Source organism: Psammomys obesus, unplaced genomic scaffold (assembly GCF_907164565.1).
Source record: "Psammomys obesus unplaced genomic scaffold, mPsaObe1.curated_primary_1811, whole genome shotgun sequence".
Lineage (NCBI taxonomy): Eukaryota > Metazoa > Chordata > Mammalia > Rodentia > Muridae > Psammomys > Psammomys obesus.
In genome coordinates this window covers 7,002,077-7,023,402 of record NW_026590809.1, presented here as the reverse complement: position 1 = coordinate 7,023,402, position 21,326 = coordinate 7,002,077, and the positions used below count along the sequence as shown (strand labels likewise).

The 21,326-nt window shown below is 48.0% G+C and overlaps 1 protein-coding gene across 1 annotated transcript; it reads left to right on the top strand.

Moving 5' to 3' along the window:
- On the top strand, positions 1–18,539 carry Mcm5 (minichromosome maintenance complex component 5). Its single transcript, XM_055609073.1, has 16 exons — positions 1–262; positions 471–597; positions 675–803; positions 3,284–3,456; positions 4,672–4,827; positions 6,121–6,287; positions 7,759–7,930; positions 9,618–9,729; positions 11,137–11,280; positions 11,543–11,608; positions 11,917–12,093; positions 12,993–13,105; positions 14,201–14,329; positions 15,512–15,654; positions 17,093–17,220; positions 18,084–18,539. Exons 1-16 carry the CDS (start codon positions 96–98, stop codon positions 18,183–18,185), a joined length of 2,205 nt encoding a protein of 734 aa, XP_055465048.1. The 5' UTR covers positions 1–95; the 3' UTR covers positions 18,186–18,539.
- The last annotated feature ends 2,787 nt before the right edge of the window (positions 18,540–21,326 follow it).

Sequence of the window (21,326 nt, the reverse complement as noted above, 5' to 3'; positions counted from 1 at the left end):
CCCGCGAAAGTCCGCTTCCTCCAGGACCGGCTCGGCGAGTGCGGCTGAGGCGCCGCCACCCCAGGCCGCTCAGCCCTCCCGCCCCAGGCGCAGTCATGTCGGGCTTCGACGATCCCGGCATCTTCTACAGCGACAGCTTCGGGGGCGACCCCGGCGCCGACGAGGGCCAGGCCCGCAAGTCGCAGCTGCAGAAGCGCTTCAAGGAGTTCCTACGGCAGTACCGAGTGGGCACGGACCGCACGGGCTTCACTTTCAAGTACAGGTGGGGCTGCTTCCGTGAGTCGTTCTTTGGAGGTGGCGGCTTGAACCGCTCCTCTGCAGACCTCCAGGCTAGAATAGTCTAGAGTCGGGTGTCTGTTGACAGAGCTAGGGGCGCCGATGCTGTGTGGGGACCGATGCCAGGGCTGCATGTGAACGGCTGGTGACGGTCCCCCTTTGCACCCTTCCTGCCCCCTTGTTGCCCACTAAAGGGATGAACTCAAGAGGCATTACAACCTGGGGGAATACTGGATCGAGGTGGAGATGGAGGACCTGGCCAGCTTTGACGAGGAGCTGGCCGACTACTTGTACAAACAGCCAGCCGAGCACCTGCAGCTGGTGAGTGTCACCCATTTCAGAGGCTCTTACAGCCCCGTGACCCACCACCAGCAGCTTATGCCTGTCCTCTCTTTAAGCTTGAGGAAGCTGCCAAGGAGGTGGCTGATGAGGTGACCCGGCCACGGCCTGCTGGCGATGAGCAGCTCCAGGACATCCAGGTCATGCTTAAGTCAGATGCCAGCCCATCCAGCATTCGTATTCTAAAGGTAAGGGGTCTGTTGAGTGGCCAGGGTGGGTGGCGTGGGTGCTGTGTGGTGCAGAAGGCTTTCTGACACAGGTAGCCTGCGGCACCAGATGTGTGACCCGGTCCAAGACACTTAACTAAGCCTGTATCCTCATGTGTAAAATTACTTCTGTGGGTTGTTGTTTCAAGGGAAAGGCAGAGTTGATTCTTTCAGAACGATGGTGAATTCCTATCCACCAGGGGAGACTGAAAAAAAAAAGTAAGCTCCATCCATTACTGGGAAGTAGAGGGAGAGGCCTGGTCTACTTAGTGAGAGCCTGTCAAAATAAAAATAAAAAATAAAATAAAAAAAAGAAAGGAAAAGAAAAAAAGAAGACCAAAAGAAAATGGGGCCAGTGTGGCTGTGGTTGAGAGGAATGGAGGGTTGACAAAGAATACTTATGAGGAACAGTTGTTGAAGCTGAAGCTGAATGATGTAGCCATTCCACCAGGCTCAGGGAAGAGCAGGCAGAGAGGCACTGGGGTGACAGTGGTGGCCTTTTTGGAGGAATGGAAAGGAGGGAGGGAAACTACACCCCTGAGCATTTAGGAAGGCCGGAAGGTCGGGAACCACTGCTCTAAAGGGATTCCCTGTAAGGGGTGGCTGAGACCTTGGGCTCTCTTTTTCTCTGGTGTCCGGAGGGCTGGAATACATAGGCATTTATTGGTAAATTTTCAAAAAAACTGGCTTTGTGGCTGTTGAAGGCTTCTAGTGTCTGGGCAGATCCTCCTGCTTCCATTCTTACTTGCCAGAGGCGGCCACCCTCTCCAATGCTTCTCCTCCGAACTTCAGGTTTTAGAGGGCCTAAATCTGTAACCCTTTTGTCTCAGAAAAGCTTGGAATGGGAAGATGGGGAAACTTTGCATGTTAATTGTTTTAAGTTTATTTAGATGTAAGTTTTGCCTGTGTGTGTAGCCGTGTGTACAATGTATATATGCATACTCCTGTTGCCTATGGAGGTCAGAAGACAACATTGTATCTTCTGGAACTGGAATTATGGGTTTGTGGGTGCTGGACACCAAACTTGGGACTTCTGCTGAGCCATCTCTTCAGCCTACCCCCTCATTATGAAAAACCACATGCAGAAGTATATAGAGAAGTGTGTAATGAGCCCCATATACTGTTGCTGAGATTGATTATTACTATTTTGTCTTGTTTCCTGCTTTTTTCTGATTTATATTTCTGAAGAATTTTATGTTGAATGTTGTGCGTCCTTTAATTGTAGCATTTGAAAGGCTAAAGGTGGGATTACAAATTTCATACCATGTTGGGCTGTCTAGTAAGACTTTGCCTTGTAAACCAACTGAAAATACACTTTAAGGAATGGATTTTGAAGTAGGTTACACCAGAAATTTTACCCTTAAGTATTTAAATATGCAGTTTTTTCTACATTTGCTTATTTCTCTCTGGGCAGTGTGGTAGCTGAAGGACAACACTAGGGAACCTGTTCTTATCTACCATGAGGGTCCTGGGGATTGATCTTAGGTGCTCAGGCGTGGTAGCAAGTGTAGCCTTGGCTGTCCTGGAATTCACTGTAGACCAGGCTGGCTTCTAACTCACAGAACAGAGATCCACCTGCCTCTGCTTCTGCCTCCCTGAGCGCTGGGATTAAGGGTGTGGGTCATTACTACCTGCCTCAAGGAATAATTTTTAAAGCATGACTATAAATGACCCAGCAGAAATGAATACATTCTAAAGAGATACTTTAGCTATCAGACTATTAAAACAACGGATCCCAAGAAATTGAAATTGGAATTTTCTCAGGATTCTCATACTGGGAAAAGTCATCAGTGGCAACCCCTCCAGGAAAGAGGTTTATATTACAGGAACAGTGATGAGTTAGTGGTAGGTGGGCCCCCAAACCTTGATCAAGACTGCTTAGACACATCCCTGGCTTTCTGTTTAAACTTGGATATCACTTCTGGATGCCTGAAGGTAGGCAAGGGTTTGGGGTGGTCTACCTTATGACTTTGTTTTTTCCTAGTGTGGCCTATTGAATCTCCCTTTTTTGCTTTTACTATGAATTTGGCTTTTTTAAATCGGCTACTTGAGGATGGGTAGCTGAACCTGGCTTTTTGGTATATAGGCATGACCCTAAGTTTGGTAACATGACCATAGTACTATAACACTTAGAAATTAGTGCTAGTATCCGGTAAGGTGAAGTCATTTTTAAGATGGGGACTTTGAGGCTGACAGATCTATAAGGATGGTGACAGAACTTGAGCTAGAACCTGGGCTTCTGTCCCATATCTGTTCTCTGGTAGAGCACAGGAAGCTACTGTCATGGGGTTTGGGTCTTCTGGCTTTGTCATAAAATGTGTTTTGTTTCCTTTGTCTTACGTCACCTGCCATTTTTCTGCAAGGCCCTTGAAAGTGAGGGCCTGTGCCTGAGGCTCCGGAGTACCTTCTCATGTCGCCTGTTTTCTCCTTAATCATCAAGCATCCCTGTGCCTTTGTTGCAGTCAGACATGATGTCGCACCTGGTGAAGATCCCTGGCATCATCATCTCGGCCTCTGCAGTCCGGGCCAAGGCTACCCGTATTTCCATTCAGTGCCGCAGCTGCCACAACGCTCTCACCAATATTGCAATGCGCCCAGGCCTAGAGGGCTATGCCCTTCCCAGGAAGTGCAATATGTAAGTGTGCAGCCAGAAGGGACTCTGGGAAATGACCTAAAGGATCAAAAAAGCTGACAACCTGACAAGTGCTGCCGTAGCTGCTTGCTGAGGCCTTCTGGGAAGGGCTACGTGGCACTGTGCCCTTGCGTTAGGCAGCAGCTGTGCACCTGGCACGGTGTCCTTCATGTGGTTGAACTTCTGCCCCGTCTGGTTGGGGAGGAAGCAGTCCAGGGGATTGTGTCTATATGGAATCTTTGTTGGTTTCTCTATAGCACTGGCTTTTTCTAGACCAGGCTGGGCTTGAACGCACAGAGACCTGCCTGCTTCTGCTTCCCTGAGTGCTGGCATCAGTTCTTAACAGAAAATGCTTGCTGACTTAACAAACTTTGCCTTCTGGCTGTTTTTGGCTTTCTCTTCTGGTTTCTTCTCAGCTTCCCATCACCTGAGGCATACTGGCATTGTCCTAGGCTATTGCCTACCCTCACCTGGGGCACAGAGTAGCTCCTCCCTATCTCCGTGTCCACCTTCATTCCTCCTCAATCTATTCCCTATCCAGGAGCAGGGTGGCTTGACCCTTTCACAGTCTGCCTTGGGTCTAGTGCACTTGCCTTCTCTTCTGCCTAAATGGTCTTTCCTCAGGCTGCCACACCACAGTGTCACTTCCTCTTCTTCAGGATTCTTACATATCCTCTCACCAAAGGTGGCCTTCCTTGTCCTATGCTTGCATTTGGCACACACATACCTGCTCACACTCTCACCTGCCTATTTTTCCTGCATGCCATTTTACTATATAGGTAGTTTTCAATCCTGGTAGGAACTTAGCTTCACAGACTAGGGACTTTTGGTTCACTTCTGTGTCTTCTCACCTGTGTCTGTAGAATAGAATACTGTATAGACCTCAGTCTGTACCCTCAGAATGCTCTAGAGGTGGTAAAATGTCATTGAAAAGATCCTGGGCTATGGATAGGGTGAAACGGCCCCTCCTTCACCTGTGGGAACAAGCGGCCTCATGAATGACTGCCACCTCAAGTGTGCCACGGAGAAGCCAAGACAACCTGAAGTTCTGACTTTGGATCTAGCAAAACCCTACCATCATGGAAACTGTCCTTCCCAGGCCCTTCCCCAAACTTATCCCAGTTTGCTTTATATTGCTGCTGCATCTCAAGGCTAACTCTCTGGATGGATGAGCTCTGCCTCAGAGGAGCTCTAATGACTACTTCCTCCTCTGCCTAGGGATCAGGCTGGGCGCCCAAAGTGCCCATTGGACCCATACTTCATCATGCCTGACAAGTGCAAGTGTGTGGACTTCCAGACCCTGAAACTACAGGAGCTGCCCGATGCCGTGCCTCATGGTGAGATGCCCAGGCACATGCAGCTCTATTGTGACAGGTACGCTGGCAGGGCCAGTGGGTTGGTGTCCATGTCACTCAGGAGCAGCATAGATTATCTGGTACACAGTGTGCAGAGTGGAGATCTTGCTGTGTTTTCTTCTGGTTGACTCTGTCATCTCTTGTTTCCCAAAGCCTGCAAGGCATGTCTAGCCTGATTTATTTTACAAGGAAACTGCCTGTGGGTGGTCAGATGACTTTGTGAGTGGAACTATGGCCTGTGCATCTTCTAGGAGAGTCTCTAGCCTTCTTAGCACAGAGCTGGATAACCAGCAGCAGTGTTAGCCCCTATCCAGCCTGCTGCCCTACCCCAGGCTTCCTGCTAAGAATTTGCCTGTGGGTTTTGTTGAATAGTTATAAAATGCCCTGAGTGAAGGCTCACAGATCCCTGGGCTTTCAAACCTGAAGATGTTGAGTGCAGATGAAAAGCTTTCTGGGGGGTAAGGATCCACAGTTGTTACCTTTATTATTGGTAAAAATGTTCAGACTCAGACTTAGCTACACGCTAAGCCCCAATTTTTTCATCAGTAAAATGGGGCCCAAACTCTCAGACTGCCTGAAAATGCATATGAAGAGTTTAACAAAATTCCTTAGCACAATTGAGAAGAGGGTATTAGAGTATTTGCTAAGTATCCAAAGGGCTTGAGAATTAAGTCATGGAATGAGTAGGAGGCAGTTACTAGGACAGTATAGGTGACAGAAACAGTCCTCTGAAGCTGTGATTTGCTAGTGTCTGTAGGACACCTTTGCGTTTGTTACCTTGCTTGATTCTAAGCTTAGAAAGCCACAGTAGCACCTCTGAGTTCACACAGCTATTCTCTGCTCCCTTAAGCCACACTGGTTCTGGGGAAATTTGGGAACTTGTAATCATTTAGCATGTTATTTTCAAAAGGATCGAAATCCTCGAGGCAGATTGAATTGACTGAACTCAGGGAGTGTGGCAGAGGCAGAAATGGAGAGTGGCCCTTGTAGGTAGTCTTTGAGGGTTTGAGAAGGCTTCTGTAAGGAGGCAAAGTGAGACACCCATTGAGTCTGGCCACAGCTAAAATGGAGGTGGGGCTTCTGAAGGCTGGGCAAGGGCACTGAGCCTTCCCTCCACCTGTAACACCTGACCTCTTGAGTTCAGTGAGAGTTAGCCCAGCCCCATAAACACTACTAACCATCTAGACCATGGGTGGTAGCAGGAGTAGGGATCTGGCCAACTTGGTAGTGGTATTTGGAGTAGAAATGCTATGTTGACTATACTGTCACCCTTGAATCTAACTTGCTTTTCTTTATCCCCACCTTTACCTAGGTACTTGTGTGACAAAGTTGTTCCTGGGAACAGGGTCACCATCATGGGCATTTATTCCATCAAGAAGTTTGGCTTGAATCACAGCAAGGGCCGGGACAGGGTTGGTGTAGGCATCCGGAGTTCCTACATCCGGGTCCTAGGCATCCAGGTGGACACAGATGGTTCTGGTGAGTTGCTTAGAGTTTGTATATTTAACAAGCCGCTCATGCAATAACGCAGGCATTCTTGATTCTTGGATCAAACCGTTTGGATTTGCTTTGCTTTTTTATTTTTTTTTTTCTCTCCGTGGTGGGACTCAAATCCAGAGCCTGTGCATACCAGGCCAATATTTTACCACTGAGCTATATTCCCAATTCCAGGGCATTCGTTTTTACAGTAAGCAAAAATTTGTTGCCCTAAAATGTCCACCTATTTATTGGTGTATTTGTGGCTCCTGCCCTGAGGTTGTTGCCCAAATGCATGCTTGAGTTGCATGACTCAATGCAGTAGATGCAATGTGGTATAGCTGTGCTGCATCTCAGTAGCTGGAGAGGAAAAAGTGAATGATGGTTGAGCAGACAGGGTCTAGTTGAAGAAGGAGGCCCTAAGGGACAGGTATCTGACACTGAACTGCTTAATTCCATCGAGTTGTTGAAAAGGAGCTAGAGCATTGTGGGAAGGCTTCCTCCATCAGGGATGTCAGTACTCTGAAGGATGGAGGTGTGGAGGAGGGGGTCTTTGAAGCATAGAGGAGAACTGGTGGGAACTCAGGCCTTATGCAGGGTGCAAGTGACTGGATCCTTCGTAGGAGTTGGGTTGAGTGACAGGGCTCGAGTAAATCGCCTCAACTCAGATGGAGTGGAGATCTCATGCTTAAACCCAGGGGAAATGGGAGCCACCTTGAGGATTGGTCCCATCTCTGGTCTAGAGTGATGGAGTTCTGAGTACTTTGTCTATATTCCATGTTGGTAGGAACTCCAGTTAACGGGAAAAGCCACCTGTTCATCTTGCCATATTCCAAACTTAAATCTAACTCTTCTTGACTTGCCATTCCAGTCTTAATGTGACTAGAATTGAGAACTTTAATTTCTCATCTTCTGAAACTGGCTCTTCCTTAGTTTTCCCTTCCTTTGTCCAGCAAACCCTCCAGGTCCTCCTCACTTCCATATATATTTTTTAATATCCCTGCAAGCATCCTGATCTGTCTTCATGCCAAGGGTTAGCCACTTATTACTACCCTGGTCTGAGTCCTATTCTTTCTCCTAGGTTGTTCTTCCAAGCCCCTTGCCATTTGTCCTATCTTCTTCATTCCCTACCTTCATTCCTCAGCAGCTGAAGTGAGCCAAGCTATTGTGATCAAGCAATTGCATTGGCTGTACTCTACCTGCATTGTGAGAAACTTGCCAGTGGTTCCCAGGGCCCGTGTGATCTGGCCTTCTAGATTGGAATCTCTTTTTTTCTTGACTCTTGAGATTTGAAAGACTGGGATAGCCTGGTGCCCTAACTTTCGTGAGTGAAACTATGCCCTCCTGGTACTGAGTGCCCAGTGTTGGGGTGTGTATGTTGATGGGGTAAGGAGATTCCTTCCTATCTAGGGTTAGGCCTAGCAATAGGCTGGAGGAGATGCCTCTTACTCATGTACCTGTTCTGTCCTCCTAGGCCGCAGCTTTGCTGGGTCTGTCAGCCCACAGGAAGAGGAGGAATTTCGTCGCCTGGCTGCTCTCCCCAACATATATGAGCTCATCTCCAAGAGCATTTCCCCCTCCATCTTTGGGGGTGTGGATATGAAGAAGGCTATTGCCTGCCTGCTCTTTGGGGGTTCCCGGAAGAGGTGAGGAGCTTGGGAGGAGGGTACTGATGACAAGACTGCTGCAGAAGAAGATTGTGTGATGAAGACCAGGTGGTTGTCCATGTCTCCAAGTCCTTTAGCCGCTGGCACTGGAGAGCACAGTGGGAAAGCATTAGGTTAGGAGCAAGGGTTTGATCTGCTCTAGACTGTGGCCTAGAGGGAGATACCACCTTGAACCAAAGTTTCTGTGCATGAGACATGTGAAATACCTGACACTTAGAAGGTGTCCTGTGCCCCTTTTTTGTGTGTGTTTTGGTTTTTCTTTGAAAGTGTTGATTATTAATATTTATTATTGATTTATATTTTAGTTAAACAGCTGTTATTATTAAACGAGTTGTATACCCAAATCACCACACAGAGACTAGGATTTATTTAATTAACTAGAGCATAATGTTGAGCAATAATTATTCTACCCTGAAACTCCAAGCCAGTATAGCTTCCTCTCATTCAGATTTACCACATTATGCTTGCTTTTTAGTCATATCTTAGGCCTGGTTCATTTCTCCTGGTGTTTCCAGGTCCTGTCCTCTCTAATCTCTTCTCTGACCCCCTCCCAGTCATTTCTTTCTCCTCTTCAGACCAGGATGCCCCACCCTATTCTATCCATTGCTCAGCATTGGCTGATTGTTTTAATGACAATACAGAGAACAAATGGTGGCATGTTTACACAAACTTGAGACAGGTGATGCTTAGAATAAGCATCACAATGCAACGTCCAAAAGAAACCAGATAGTGGGGTAGAGAAATCAGCATTTGAATGAACAAGGGTAAATTGTATACATTCCACATAAACATTATACCAACAAAATAGTTCTCATCACGTAATCAAGGTGTATTTGAAACTCATGATCCTCCTGCTTCATTATTTCAGATTCTAAGATTATAGGATCATCATTGCTGTTTTCCTATGTCCTCTTGACATGGTGGTGGTACATGCCTTTAATTCCAGCATTTGGGAATGCTGAGGTGGGTGGATCTCTGAGTTCTAGGCCCGAGTGGTCTACAGAGGGAGTTCCAGGACAGCCAGGGCTACAACAGAAACCCTTTTGGGGGTGGGGAGTGGGGGGAACAGAACACAAAGCAAAACAAAAAATAGAGCTACAGACAGAAACAACAACAGTGTGCTGGTTGCTAATGTGTAATGCACTCTGTGTATGTTCAGAGCATTCTTTAAGTGCTTAATGTATCCTGAACTCACCCTGTCCTCTCATCAGCCTATAAGGATGTTGGTCTTGTGTTCATTTCATAGATGAGGAAACTGAGGCACAGAGAATGAAGGGACTTGCTCCAGGTACCAGGCTGGGCTGGATCTTGCCCTGTGGATACTCTATGCAATGTGCACAGCCATCAGTTCCACCCAAAGCTGGGAGGAATGAATGCAGCATGCACAGCCCTCAATGCCATTGCCTTTACCTCCATACCTGGAGAATAAGCCTTGCCTTTCAGTGTTAGACTGGGGACCAGAGAACTGGGTGTGAGTGTGTTTCTGGTCCAGGCTTGTCATTTCCACCTGTTGTGAGACTCTTGGGGGAGGATGACCAACACAAAGCCAAGAGTGGTGATGCACAACTAACCCTAGAACCTGGAAGACAGGTGAGAAGATCATGAGTTCAAAGGACAGCCCTCAAGTAGATTCTTACTCTGTCCTCTACTTACTTGTCCTCTCCAGGCTCCCAGATGGGCTCACTCGCCGAGGTGACATCAACCTGCTAATGTTGGGGGACCCTGGCACAGCCAAGTCACAGCTTCTGAAGTTTGTGGAGAAGTGCTCTCCCATTGGGGTAAGTGGCTGAGGACAACTTTCTTCCTGGTTTGGGTGTCCCTGCAGGGAAGAAGGCTACAGGGTACGGTTGCCTGGTTTAGGGATATCCTCTTTCTCCTTAATCTTGGCTGTAGTCAGGATGGCAGAGGGAATGTGAGAAGGAAGGGTGTGTGTGTACGTACGTTAAGAGTGTGTAGTGAGAGCAGTGGACTGAGCCAGGCGTGGTCTGCCTCTTAGGCTGGCAGTAGTCGCGTGGTCGCATGCAGTCTTTGAAGAGATAGCCCAGACTCCCTGAGCACCAGCTCATCCATTTGCCAAATAATGGTACTAGCTGAATCAAGAAGGGCCAGATGCTTCCTCAAGTGCCTGCCAAGTTTTCACTCATTTAACTTTTCTCGTTAAATAGTGCTGCCACTATGCAGTGAGGGTAAAGATAGCAGTAAAGTGTCCTGCGTAAGATCTCTGCTGGGGAACTTTAGGTCAAGGTTCAAGCTAGTATGTCTCATGACCCAGGTCTCCTGGGTTGGGGAGGATCAGGTAAGGGTAGATGTGACAGGCCAGTGAGCTATGTAGCGGAAAGTGGTGGTTTTGTATGGAGAGGAGGTGTATGAAATGAACCACGTTGGAACCATTCCATAGAAATTCCAAGGCCTGAAAATGTGAGCTGGGCCATGTTACATCCTGTAGTAGCCACATTTAGAAAGTAAGAATAGGGCTGGATGTGGTGATGCACGCCTTGAATCCCAGCAGAGTCAGGCAGCTCTGTGTGAGTTGGAGGCCAGCCTGGTCTACAAAGCAATTCCAAGACAGCCAAGATTACATGAAGAAGACCTGTCTTGAAAAACCAAAAAAGGAAGGAAGGAAGGAAAGGAAGGAAGGAAGGATCGATGAAATGAATTTGTATGATGTGTCTAACCCGTAGTTCAATATAAACATTTTTTCAGTGTAGATGGAACCCAAACTCATATGCATGCTAGGCAAGTCTTTTACCACTGATGTACATGCCAGACCTGTTGTGAGCAAGTGTAGAATCCTTGGATCTGAGTATGTCGTGTCTCACTTAACATGCACTTCAGGTAGGATTTATATGTCAAGGAATGGGCAGCATGTAAGCTATAGCTCTTCACACATGATGGACTCAGGGTAAAGGCAACCTAAGAGCCAGGAGTCCCCAGCCCTGAGGTCAGCTGAAATATGTCCCTTTTTTTTTTTTTTTTCCTGGCCATCAGTGCTTATGTCACAGGGCTGTGCTATAGTTCAGGTGAGCCATTTCCCTTCCAAAGAGACCCTTAGACTAGGCTGAAGCCTAGTTGGGCCTTGAGTTTTGTGCTGTCAACCAGCTTTACAGTATGTGGGTAAGTTACCACCCTTTGGGCTCTTGACCTTTAGGCCGAGCACTGGGTGCTGACACCTCTCCTGTCTCCAGGTGTACACATCTGGGAAAGGCAGCAGTGCTGCTGGCTTGACTGCCTCAGTGATACGGGACCCCTCATCTCGAAACTTCATCATGGAAGGTGGAGCCATGGTTCTGGCCGATGGTGGGGTTGTCTGTATTGATGAGTTTGACAAGGTGAGTCTTCTAGTCACAGGACTGGGTGTGTGGCCTCAGGTGTGGTAGCAGACACTACTTCTGAGAGACTTGTATGTAGTTCTCGTGCTTATCACTCTGGGGTAACTTAGAATAAATAGATTGCTTTACCTCTCTGGGATACTCTGGAAATTGGAGAGAGTGGAAGCCACGCTATTGGCCGACCTGAAGTCCACTACAGTGTTATTCTGCCGCTTTCCCCTGCCTGGGTGAGGGTTCTAGTAGATCTCTCTTTCCACTGCAGATGCGGGAGGATGACCGTGTGGCAATCCACGAAGCCATGGAGCAACAGACCATCTCCATTGCCAAGGTGAGTGGCCCTTCTGGCACCCACCCTTCAGCAATCCAGCCTGGTGATCTTCCTGGTGATTTGCTCTGATGGGTGTGCCAAGTCCTAGCTGCCCAGGTCTGTGCTGGCAACAGCCAGCCTGGAACTAAGAGAAGGGTAGGGTTGTGGGCCAGAGTCTGTGTGTATGTGTGTGCAAGGGAGGGGGAGTATGTGTACACATGTAAGCATGCCCAAACTCATGGGTGTGTATGTTTGAGTTCATATATGATGGAGAAGCCTGTCCTGGGATTTTTGGTTATCTCCTCCCTTTATGCCCCTTTGCTCTTCAGGCTGGGATCACAACCACCTTGAACTCCCGCTGCTCTGTTTTGGCTGCAGCCAACTCAGTGTTTGGCCGATGGGATGAGACAAAAGGGGAGGACAATATTGACTTCATGCCTACCATCTTGTCCCGATTTGACATGATCTTCATTGTTAAGGATGAGCACAATGAGGAGAGGGACATGGTACGTCTCAGGGGCTGGGCTGGGTAGCTGCAGGTAGGCTTATGGTCTTGAAGGTGAACAAAAGGTTTAGTCAGAGAAATGCTGGTGGTGGCTGTGAGCAGGAAGCACATGAAATGACTGTTAGTGGCTTGCAAAGTGTTGGAAAATAGAGTCCTGTGACCTAGTCCTACTTATGCCCTGAGAGATACTGTGTGATTTTTAGCAGGAAGTTACTGTTGAGGTCCATTCCCCACCCTTGTTAGTAAATTTCTGGAGGAAAATAGCTTTTGGAATTTGTTAAGGCCATACATTTAGTGCCTATGTGGATCTGGGTTGTTGGCCCGGCTGTGTCTCTGCTTCCCTTTTTGAGGCTTTACCATCCTAGGGAGCAACTGCCTGAAAACAAAGACAAAGCCTCTCTTGGCCAGGCTGAGAAATGTAGATCTGTACTTTTGGTGGAGGCTGAGCCAGGGGAATTGCAAGTTCAAGGCCAGGTTGGGCAACTGAGACCTATACCTCAAAATAAGTAAAGTAAAAAGGGTTGTTTTTTTTTTTTTTTTTTTTTTTTTTTTTTTCTTTTTTTTTTTTTTTTGCTTAGTGATAGAGTGATTCTTTAACATATAAGACGTCATGGCTCACTTCTTAGTTCCAAAAGAATCAATGAAAAGTACTCAGCTTGTTAGCTGGTTATTTAACTGTCCCGAAAGGAAGAGAAAGAAACCCTTTCCAGTAGCTGTAGCACAAGTCCCAGAATAGACTCATGGCTTGGATATGTCCAGGGTCCATCCTTACGTAGACACTTGCCCCCAATGAGGCTAGACAAGCCAAAGGGCCTGGAGCAGAAGCGCTTGCCACATGATTATCTCCTCATGTCTGTTATTTAAGCCTGCGAGCTGACCCGGTGTCCCCTGTCCCCTTAGATGCTGGCCAAACATGTGATCACTCTGCATGTCAGTGCACTGACACAGGCGCCGGCTGTGGAGGGTGAGATTGACCTGGCTAAGATGAAGAAATTTATTGCCTACTGCAGAGCGTGAGTGCTGGGGGAAGACCCTGTGGGGTGACACGGGCTTTTGCATGGGAGAGAGCCCAGTCCTGTTGTGCTCTTTACCCAGGATTACCTGTCAACTTTGTTCTGCTTTCATCTGCCTCTTTGACCTTGTCCATGAGTTTAAGTTCAAAATCATTGTAGTTGTGGACTACAACTACAGAAAGCTCAAGCTTTCTGAGCCTCAGTCTCCCAGAGTTGATGTTTTATAAGGACTGCTCAAGATGATCAGTTCTTGGCATCCCTCCTCCGTACCAGGTTTGTATTTGTAGATTTCAGGTGTAACTGTCATTGGGACCGTATACATGGTGTTTTCTTGTGTTCTAGTCATGGGTTTGGGTTTTGTATATAAATGACCTCTAAGTCTGTTCTAGAAAGCAGAGGTGCAGGGTTAGGTAACTTGTCTGAGGCCGTGTGCAAGAGTCGGTACAGACAGGTGCCTGCTCCAGAGGCTGTGCCCTTAACCTGCTCGTTCACATTCTGAGAGTTTGTTATCTTTGGCTGGACTAAGTTCTAAAGATTGGGCACTCAGGTGAGTAGTGTGCCACCTCTGCAAGAGTGAACAGGTATTGGAGCCCGATAGTTCCTGTGTCTTTCTGGTGGTTTTGAGCTTTCGGAAGCCTTGGGGAAGATGCTTCCTCTGGGCTTTAGTTTTCTCACCCCCTAAAATCAGGCAGGTGGAGTGGAATGGAGGGGCTGGAGACTGCTGGGAAGCATGCTCCCTGATGGGCCGCCTGCTCCTGTGGAGCCCTCAGTGACTGGTGGAGGAGTGTGCCCCTGGTGGCCAGACGGCACACTGCAGCCAGCCGCAAGAAGAGTAGTTTTCTCACATGTGCTCAGACTCATCATCTGCTCAGATTCCCAACGCCTGCTTTCTCAGAGATGCCATGTGGATCTCTGACACCTGCTCATAGCCAGCCCGAGTTTCTCTTAGCTCTCCTTCAAATGACTTGTTAGCTATAAGACCAGGAAGCTGTGTTGAGGCAACATTTGTGTCTGCAAGCCAGTAGAGGCCTGGGGTCAAGATGGACAACCTGAGATCCTTCCTGGCCTCACTCTAGTTCGCTGTGCAATCTGCAGGAGGTGTGGCCCTCGGCTGTCAGCAGAGGCGGCAGAAAAGCTGAAGAACCGCTATATCATCATGCGGAGTGGGGCTCGTCAACATGAGCGGGACAATGACCGCCGTTCCAGCATCCCCATCACTGTGCGGTGAGCAAGGGGGTTTCACCTCGCAGACCAGGGCCGGTTAGCCACTGCCGTCCTCATAACACAGACCCACGGTGGGTTGAGCAAAGAAGCCTCCCAGTTATCTCATTTTTTTTGTGTTTTGAGGCTGGGGGTGTCTGGGTAGGCTAAGCCCCAAAGATGGGGCTTTTATCTGGCTTCCCTCTCTGAGAGGCAGACTGAGTTAAGTGGAGGGCTTTGCCCTAGGAGGTAATCAAGGACTCTGTCCCTCTCTCTGGCCAGCTATGTAACTACAGGAAAAATGGTCTTCACTGGGTCTCAACTTTTCTTCATATTTACCTCGCTGGGGTTGTACATTTATAGACAATATAATAAGAGCTGGGGCCTATCTGAGCTGAATCCTGCCTCTAGCATTAATTAGTTATAAGTAGATTTGGTTGTGTATAATGAAGCCCAAAGAGAGTAGCTTAAGTTGGCAGTTTATTTGTTTGCTTATTTATTTATTAAGATTTATTTATTATTTATACCGTATTCTGCATTCCTGCAAAGCAGAGGAGGGCACCAGATCACATTATAGATAGCTGTGAGCTACCATGTGGTTTCTGGGAATCAAACTCAGGACCTTTGAAAGAGCAGCCAGTGCTGTTAACTTCTGAGCCATCTCTCCAGCCCCTGGAAGTTTTATTTTCATTATTAAACTTTGAAAGTAGTTTATGGTGAATTTTCGGAGCTGTCAGCCTGGGCTCCATTACATCTACCCTTGTCAACCTTTTAGCTCCTTGTGGTTCATTTCCACATTTTGGGCATCAAGAGAAGTAGTGGAAGAGACTAGGCTGGCCTTGAAATCAGAGAGATCTGCTGCCTCTGCTTCCTGAGCATTAGAATTAAAAGTATGTGCCACCACCGCCTGGTGAGAACATGATTTTTTAAGTACATTTCTGACATTTTCATAGATGCATGGCTTTAAAACTCATTGGCCATGTCTTGGTCACAGGCACCTAGATCAAAGAGGCAGGAAATACCCTTTAGCAGGCAGCATGTACTGGAATAAAAAAATGGGTTCCAGTACTAAGAATAAAGGGTAGTAGATAATGGGGATAGCTAGCAAACCCTCTTATAGTACTAACTACCTTGGCTATGCTCCTTCCAGGAGGATGAGGGGAAGGAATGTGGGCTGAGGCCTTTGAATCTCTGTTGTTCCAACAGTCAGCTGGAGGCTATTGTGCGCATTGCTGAGGCCCTCAGTAAGATGAAACTGCAGCCCTTTGCCACTGAGGCTGATGTGGAAGAGGCACTGAGGCTATTCCAGGTGTCCACACTGGATGCTGCTTTGTCTGGCAATCTGTCAGGTGAGTAAGTGCTGGGCTGTGGTCTTAGACCCTAGGGTAGAGTTTTAGGTAGTTGATGGCCTGTTGGATGCTTCCTGGATGTGCTTTTGATAAAAGCCTTTTCTTCAACTCTCCCCTGACTGTTACCACCATTGTGGGAGGAAGGAGCTTCTCCCTAGACTTCTTGAGCAAGTTCATTAAAAGTAATTGTAAAGGATTGTCACTGGTGAAGAATGCCTGTCCGCCCTCTCTCCTGTGTTGAGCACAGAACTTCTGTACACTTTCCCAATCTATGGCCTCTTTTTTTTTTTTTTTTTAATAATGTCTTTAAAATTTTTCTTTTATGTGCATTGGTGTGAGGGTGTCAGACACTTGGAACTGGAGTTTCAAACAGTTGTAAGCTGCCACGTGGGTGCTGGGAATTGAACCTGGGACCTTTGGAAGAGCAGACAGTGCTCTGAACCACTGAGCCATCTCTCCAGCCCCCTGGCCTCTTTTTTTTTTTTTTTTTTTTTTTTTAACAGCCACATCTGGGACACTAGGCTGTCATCTTCCCGTTAAGGAGATGAGACTGATACAGAGCTTCTCTGGTGTCATGATCACCAGTCTTAGTGGAACACAGGCCTGTTGACCCCAAATCCTTGGTGTGTCCACTGCCTGCTTTCAGCCAGTCTTCCGAGACTGCTGATATGCCGGCATCTTCAGAAGTAGAAGATCCACCCTAATCAGGCAGTGATTCTGGATTAGCATTTGCCAGTCACTCTCTAGATGCCAGAGCTGTAAGCAGTCGGTTCCCAGGTCCCTGTCCTACCCATTCCACAGGCTTTCTTACCTTTCTTGGGATAGGTAAGGAGGTAGGTATAGGTAGTGAAAGAAATGCGGAGAGTGGTGACAGCTGGGCCGGGATGTTAGAGAATAAGTGGTTCTTTCTCATCTGATGAAGATTATAAGCCTGCTGCTTACCCATGGCTTCTTGAGGATGGCATCTCTCAGTTTTGGACCCTACTGGCCCCTGCCTTTCTCCCTTCTGGCTCTAACTCACAACTTGTGCTTCACTGGGAGTGGTGATGCAGAGGCAGGAAGATCTCTTGAGTGTGAGGTTTGAGGCCAGCCAGGACCTCAAACATAAGTAAACAAACTCCAAAACAAACAAAAACTCTGCTTCCTTCAGAGTCTCTCTGTTGCCTCATGGCACCTAGCTCTCAGTTACCATGGTGTCTATGTCTCTGCCAACCGGCACTGGGCTTATTGCCTCTCTTACCTTCCCGTCTGACCAGAACATTGGTTTTCGTTTTTCTGTTGAGGCCCACACTTCACCTGGCATACTATGTTCTGTCTTTAATTTTCTCTCTCGAGTTGGGTTTAGGCCACTCTAGTTAGAGGCTGTCATTTTTCTGGCCCTCCCTGTATGGATGAACTGGGGTTCCCATCAACCTAATTCCCTATTGTACTCTCACAGGGGTGGAGGGCTTCACTACCCAGGAGGATCAGGAGATGCTGAGCCGCATTGAGAAGCAACTCAAGCGCCGTTTTGCCATTGGCTCCCAGGTGTCTGAACACAGCATTGTCCAGGACTTCACCAAGCAGGTGAGCCTTCCTAACCTTTGGGATGCAAGCCAGACCCAGAATATATAGGTATCTATCCTCTTGGTTCCCACTCAGCCATCACACACAGTGTTCTATGCTCAGCAGACAGGTGCTGGGGTTGGGGGTATCTGAGCCACCATTTCTTCCCTAGGAACTGCTACAGTCTACAGTTGGGGTGGCTATTTATGTATCCCATGAACTGGGAAAGGAAGAAGCCAGGCCTGGAGAAGCCATCAACACCTTATTTCCCAATCTTAGTCTTTTCCTTGTTGTTTGGCTCCTTATAGGGTAGGGAGTACCAGAACCAGATGCATGAACCTTGCAGCCCATTGTGGAGAGGGCTACTGATCCCATGTACAGGAGATAACTGTTTCAGGTGCCAAGAGGAGCCTGTGCCTTTTAAAATCATGAGAATAGCTTTGGTTTCTGTTCTTGGCTCCCTTTGCTGTGTATCTTCTCAGTTTGTTCCTGGAAGTAATTTACATAGTAACCATTGCTGGCCTGTTCTATAGGTGAAGAGATGAGCATTTCCTGAGGCTGGGGCTAGAAAAAGCTTGATTTTTAGTGTCACAGGGACTTAAGTCCTAGCTTACTCATTGCTGTATGACCTCAGACAAGTGACACTCTCTGTGCCTGTTTGTTCCTCTGTAAAATGAGGGTTTTTTCCCTAATGTTTGTTGCATATAAAGTTGATATAGGACCCTACTTGCCTGTCAAATGGGAGCATCATGAAGTGTGAGCCTTTCTGAAGTCAAGGGAGAATGAAGTGGATGCTTTTTGTCTGTTGTTTTTGATTAGGGGATGCATGGGCTCTCTCGGTCCTTATGATACACGCTGCTTTTGTCTTGTGCTTCCTCCTACAGAAATACCCAGAGCACGCCATCCGAAAAGTGCTGCAGCTCATGCTGCGCAGGGGTGAGGTCCAGCACCGCATGCAGCGCAAGGTGCTCTATCGTCTCAAGTGAGCCCACTGCCCATCAACCCTCAGACCTGGAATGTGCCGCCACCCCACTTCCCAGTCAGCGTTCTCCCACTTCTCCATAGCTCTTGTCCTGCCTCACCGCCTTTGACTGCTGTCTGCAGTGCATCTGCAGCTCCTGGAAATATGCCCCTGTTGGCCTCATACTGTGTGTGGGTGTCTGAGGGCTCTGCTCTGCATGCCTCGCCCCTGTCCTGACTCCTCAACAAGATGAGTCTGGAGCAGGAACAGGCTCTGGAGGGAAACAGGTCTGTATATTCACTCTGGAGCTGCCTGACTGCCTCATCGCCACGCTTCTTCATGTGTTCAGAAGAAATAAAGTGAGTCTGGCTGCTAAGGACAGTGGAGTCAGGGTGACAGTAGTGCTGTGTGAAGAGTGGGTTGACTCGGCTTTCTCCAGCAGCACCTGCTGGATCATTCACTGAGATTGTTTGTGCCTCAGCTTCCTAATCTGCAAACAAGTTTCACATTGCCTCACAGAATTGTACTTGAGCGCAGTGAGTCGCTGTCCGTGAAGACCTAAGTAGGCTAAGGTGTAGAAAGCCTCTAATGATAGGGACTTATTTACAGCAAAGTGGGCTAGATAAGTTGCTTGGACCTCTGCTGTATATCACTGGGAGAGGAACTGGACTCCATGGTTTATCAGTAGAGGAGCTGGGATGCCCTGACCCAAGTCCAGCATGGGAGGAGGTACTGACAGCACTGTTAAAGGAAAATTCCCCAACATTTTCTATCACCAACATGCCACTAGAGTGTTAGGCTTTTAGAGATCTAGAGTTCACAAAATTAAGGAAAAGTCAGTAAAATAAAGTGTTTGTTTTTTAAAGCACATTTGTAAATGGAAGGCATCAAATGAATTGTGAGCATAGCAGTGCTGAAACATTTCAGCTGCTGACAGTAAAGCCATTCATTGTAGGAACCTGGCTTCAAAGAACAGGAAGTACAAAATAAGCCTCTCATAGTTGAGTCTTACACTGAAATTGCTGCTGTCTGAGGTGTTTGCCTCTGTCTGCCTCCTGGAATTGCGCTTGCTCCTGGCTTGTGTTCGTAGCCATTTCTTCTTGATTGGTTTGCAAACTTGGAATGGAGTGTGCTTGTTGGAAGGCAAGCTTGGAGAGAGCATTGTGTTGTGGGTACTTGAGGCATTGAGCAGGACGCACGGACGCTGGTGTGTGGGGTTCTCTGCCGAGTGGAGGGTAGCAGCACGGTACCTGTCTTGGCTTTCTCAGCACCTGCTTGTGAGCGAGTGGTGACAGCAGTTCTGCACGCTATATGCCAGGCACCACACCAGACACTGCACGTTCTGCAGTGTCCCCTGCCTAACCCTGTGAGCTATCCTCAGTGGCAAGTGACTCTCACCCTGAGAGTAGATCAGGGCTATGAACTAAGCAAGACTTAGGCCTCTTGTGAGGACATGCCTCGGGCGTCTGAATCTTGTGCAGAGGCCAGTACAGACCTGCTTTGGTGCCCAGCCATGTCCTGGGGACATGGATGGCTGGGCCCCCTAGGCCTGGGACGAGTAGCAGCTTACTTGAAATGTGATCTCTGGGCTTCTCTAAAAGTGCCAGAGCCTATGTAAGGAGTGTGTGACACAGACCTGGGGACGGCAGCAGTAGTGAACAGGCAGGCCCTGTTGAGGACCCAGTACACCATGTGGGGAAGATGGACTATTAATCTTCATGGAGACCAGGGCTTGGATGCTTTGCATCCCTGGGAGACTCTTGGTCTCCCTGTGCCTCAATTTGTGAAGGCAACATCCAGAGCTTTCCAACCTCTGTGTACCTGATTAGGTGCTCCAAAGCTGTCTGCAGCCTCTCACCTGTCCCTAGCCTTGCCTTTCCCCCTTTTTTCATTTCTAATTTAACCCATCCCTCCGTTCTTCCTTCCCTCACTCTATCAATCCCTCCCTCCTTCATCCACAATCTCGGAACTAGACCTGGCTGACTTGTAACTCTGTAGACCCAAATGTACAGAGCTCTACCTCTTCCTTCTGAATCCTCAGCAGTGTTAGTGTGGTATCCACGAGGGGGCAGCAGAACACCAGGCCTACACCAAGGCTCTTCTGCTGCCTCCCTGGGGGCCTCAGCCAAAGTCCAGCCTTCCACTGACAAAAGCTTCCCTGCTGGGCCTCAGCAACCCAGAGGGCCCCTGGAGCTCACCACCGGCTTTGTGATCACAGGCATTGCCATGCACTGGGGTTTTCTGACGTTATTCTCTACTGTGGCCCTAAGGAAATAGATATCCCTCTCACAGAACAGGAAACTGAGGAACAGTGAGGTTAAGTTCTCAGCACTGAGTGAAGCTGTCACCCAAATGAATGCCACCCGACTGCCTCTGAGAATCCTGGACTTAGAACAATCTTGATGATCTTAGAGGTTTACTATTAGGAATTTTTGTCCAAATCAAACAACATTTGATTTTATGCACACGCATATACACATAATAAAACATGGATGAAAAAGCACAAGTAAGCATCTACCTCACTTCTTTCCAGGCACATTCGAATCCCTAGTGTCCCTCTCTGGAGGTGTTAATCTCTTTGACATGGACTTCTGGAATCTTAGAACTGGGCATAGTTTCTAAGACCTGGACACCTGGCCCCAGATGGATATAGAGACCAGCCCTTGGGTTCCAGCAGGTAACACGGACAAGACCTGCATAGCCACCTCTCTTGGCCCTCTGATCCTCTACCCCGGGCATGTTAGCAGTTGGAGGCTGAGCTATGTTTGGCCTCAAGCTCTTAGTTCCCTCTTATTCCTTTTTACTCCAGAGAGCCCTCTTAGGCCCAGCTGATACCTGGAAGATCCACTTCTGTTTTACCTCGAGAGAACGAAGTATCCAAAGAGCTATAGAGATGCTGTAGGCAGAATTTCTTCCCCATGAAGATGCCCTGGGAGGGAGGGGACCAAATGGGAAGGCTCTGAGGTTTGGGAGTGGTCTCTGTCTGGGCAACTCCTCTGAGGAGGCCATTAGCACTTCAGCAGGTCACCCTCTGTCAGGCCCCAGCTTCACTCTGCCCGTTCTTTCCCCATCAGAAGGGAGCACTGGTAGGGTGGGCTATGCTAAGTACCCTGAATAGCTGTTCACTCTAAAAAATCCACACTCCCTTCATCTGGGCCCATTGAAG

Coding starts and splice junctions, on each gene's coding strand:
- Mcm5 (XM_055609073.1), top strand. CDS start 96: ATGTCGGGCTTCGACGATCCCGGCATCTTCTACAGCGACAGCTTCGGG. Junction 4,828..6,120: donor ATGCAGCTCTATTGTGACAG/GTACGCTGGCAG, acceptor ACCTTTACCTAG/GTACTTGTGTGACAAAGTTG. Junction 14,330..15,511: donor AGCATCCCCATCACTGTGCG/GTGAGCAAGGGG, acceptor TTGTTCCAACAG/TCAGCTGGAGGCTATTGTGC.